This window comes from Monoraphidium neglectum, assembly GCF_000611645.1.
Source record: "Monoraphidium neglectum strain SAG 48.87 unplaced genomic scaffold scaffold04359, whole genome shotgun sequence".
Taxonomy (NCBI): Eukaryota; Viridiplantae; Chlorophyta; class Chlorophyceae; order Sphaeropleales; family Selenastraceae; genus Monoraphidium; species Monoraphidium neglectum.
Window position 1 is genome coordinate 1 of NW_014009270.1, and position 2,996 is coordinate 2,996.

Sequence of the window (2,996 nt, forward strand, 5' to 3'; positions counted from 1 at the left end):
CCCGTCTTCCAAAGGCCGTGCCCTGGTGGTCCCCGAGTACCGCCACGTCAGCATGCGGCTGAGCGCGACCATCCCCACCATCGAGCAGCTGGCAACCTCTGCGGCCACCTTCCTCACGGCCATGGGCTACGACAAGGTGAGGCGGCCCCTGGGCGACCACTCGGCGGCAGTTTGCGGGTGGCAGACACTGGGTCGGGTTGAGCAAGCGGCTGAGGGTACCTGCGGCAGCAGCGTGGTTGCGAGCAGCAGGGGCGGGGGCGCGCGGCGCTCTCCCAGGCCCTGCAGCAGCAGCGGCTGCAGAACGGGGCCCGCCGTGCGCCCCTCAGCGCGCCCCTGGCCCCGCCGTACGCCGGGCCCCGCCCCCTGCGCCGCACGCACCCGCGGCCGGCATGCTGGCCGCGGCTTGCGTCCTCAAGACCCGCGCGCGCCGCTGACGCGCGGGCCCTCCGGCGGTGACGTCATCGTCGACGCCCCTACCATTCACCCCCCCCCCACGGCCTCCTCGCCCTCCCCATTGTGCAGGTACACCTGATGGGCCACTCTTACGGCTCCATGGTGGCCTCGCGCTTTGTGCAGCTGCACCCCAAGGCAGTCACCACCCTGACACTCCTGGACCCTGTGGGTGGCCCACCTGGGCTGTCGCGCTTTGTTCTTGCGAGCCGAGGGCGTCGGTGGCGCCAGGGGGCAACCAGGGCCGGCTGCACCCGTTGGCGTAGCAGTTAGGGTGCTTGCGCTGCGCCGCGGCCGCCGCCTTGGAGGATTAAAGATTTTGCAGACTGCGCGCCGGCAACTAGTGTGCTCCAACGCGTTTTCTGCACTGGTTTCAGATTCGCCCCCCGATTCGACTCCTGGTGCCTTACATCCCTGGCCTGTCCCGTGCGCCGCAGGTGTGCTTTGGCATGTTCATGCCGACACTGCTCTACACGTTCCTGTACTCCTTCCCTGCCAGCGGCAACATCATCATCGACGCCGGCATGTGAGCGGCCCCGGCTCGGCCCGGCCAGCACGTGCTTCATTCAGGATATCAGTGTTGCCCGTCGCTCGCCAGCACGCTGCCAGACGCTGATTGTATCTCGTGCGCTTGGCTGGGGTGGTGGCTGTCGGCTTGAATCTCCCTGCTGATATCCCCGCTGTACCCGAAGTTGTGCCAAATTCAATTACTATCTTGAAGGTACTTTGTGTCGCGCGAGCTCCACATGACAGCCACCTTCTGCAGGTGCGGCCGAGGGCCCTACGCGCATGCTTGGGGGGGACCTCTTCGCCATTGTGCGCTCCTGTAGAAGTGCGGGATGGCGCTGAATGGCCATGGAAAGTATGTATAAATGGGGGGACGGCAACAGCGCGGCGCAACAGTGCTTTGACCCGTGTTGACCCAGGCCAACCCCGGCCTGCCTTGACGGCCCCGACACGTCAACTTCCGCAGGCAGTTCTACTGGAGCGACTACAACCTGTGGCCCGAGTACCTGCCCCGCCACACCCTGGCCGTGCTGGGCGGGAAGGACCGCCTGTGCCAAGCCGAGGAGATCCGCGTCTGGCTCGTCAAGGAGACGAACGCGCGGCTGATGTACGACCCCGAGGCCGTCCACGCGGCCATGCTCATGCAGCCGGGCTACATCGGGCAGATCCTTCGCGAGTGGTGGATTATGGTAGGGGAGGCCGAGGCCGAGGTTGAGGCTGAGGCGGAGGCCGACGGCGCAGCGGCGGGCACGGCGATTGCGGAGATCTATGCGCCCACAGCAGCCGCAGCGGAGCCCCCACTTATCAAAGCGATCGCCGCCAAGGAGGCGGCCGTCGCCGAGGCCGTCGCTGCCGATGGCGCCGCGCGGCACGACCAGCAGCAGCAGCACCAGCAGCACCAGCACCGGCCGCCGCAGCACCCCCGCGAGCGCGCGCGGCGGCGGCCCAACCCCTTCTTCAGCACCGCGCACGCGCACGCGGCCGCGGGCAGCGGCGTCTCCGCCGCCAAGAGCGCGGCTGGACATGGCGCATTCGTGCCGCCCCAGGCATCTGAGCCCGAGGTGGAGGGCCTGATGCGGCAGCTGCGCCAGCAGCAGGAGCGCGTGCGCGCGCAGGAGGAGGCAAACCTGGCGGCCGCCCGGCAGCTGCTCGCCATCGCCGAGGCGGTCCGCCGCAGCCAGACCGCGCCGGCCGGCGGCGCCGCGGGCGCGGCGCCGCGCGACGCAGACGGTGGCGCCAGCAGCGACGCCAGCAGCAACCTCGACAGCGCGTCCTCAATCGACTCTGACACCATCGCCGCGGTGTTCGCACCCGGCGCGGCGGTCAGCGGCGGCCTCGCGCGGCAGTACAGCGGCACCGCGCTCGCGCGCGAGGGCGGCAGCGACATCGCCGTCCTCGACGGCGGCCGGCTGTACTCGCCGCTCCTCGCGTACGCGAGCGCCGCCATGGCAGCGGACGACGCCGCCGGCCCGCGGCGCGGCACCCGGCGCGCGGCCGCGGCGCGCCACGCGCTGCGGGAGAGCCCGAGCGGGCTCGGCGGCGGCGGTGCGGCGTTTGGTGCGGGCAAGCCTGGGCTGTGGGACAGCGCGAGCATCGACCTGGGGGCCCTCGCCTATGGTGGCGGCGCGTTTGCGCGCCTGGCCGCCGGCGCAGGGGACGACGCGTGGTGATGCCCTCTTCCTCCCCCGCCCAATGCCTCCCCTTTGCCTAGATCGTTGCCCCGCCCAGCCGGCGGCGCCGCGGCAGTTGCATTGGCGCCGGCGCCAGGCGCGGGTGGTTGCTGCCCGTTCCCTAGCTGCGCCGGTACCAAATGCGGGTGGCTGCCGCCTGCTGTTTTTCTGGGCTCCTGACCAAGAAGCATGGGCTTATGGCAGCTGCCTGTAGGCAAGAAGCTGGTGCCAATGCATGATTTGTACACAATACTCTGTCCGGGCTGCCCTGGCGCCCGCATTGATTAGGCGCCTCGCAGCGCAGCGCCATGATTTGACACAACCTCGGCTGCTGAAACACGAGATCACGAGGGGTGAGCGGCCGGCCCC

General features: G+C 69.9%; 1 protein-coding gene across 1 annotated transcript; it reads left to right on the forward strand.

Annotated features, from left to right (window-relative positions):
* Positions 1-52: 52 nt before the first annotated feature.
* Positions 53-2,627, forward strand: MNEG_14252 (hypothetical protein; the record flags this gene model as incomplete). The annotated part of the gene is made up of 5 exons (XM_014037276.1): positions 53-136; positions 523-618; positions 888-976; positions 1,172-1,216; positions 1,424-2,627. The coding sequence occupies 5 exons, from the start codon at positions 53-55 to the stop codon at positions 2,625-2,627; spliced, it is 1,518 nt and encodes a 505-aa protein (XP_013892730.1).
* Positions 2,628-2,996: the final 369 nt, after the last annotated feature.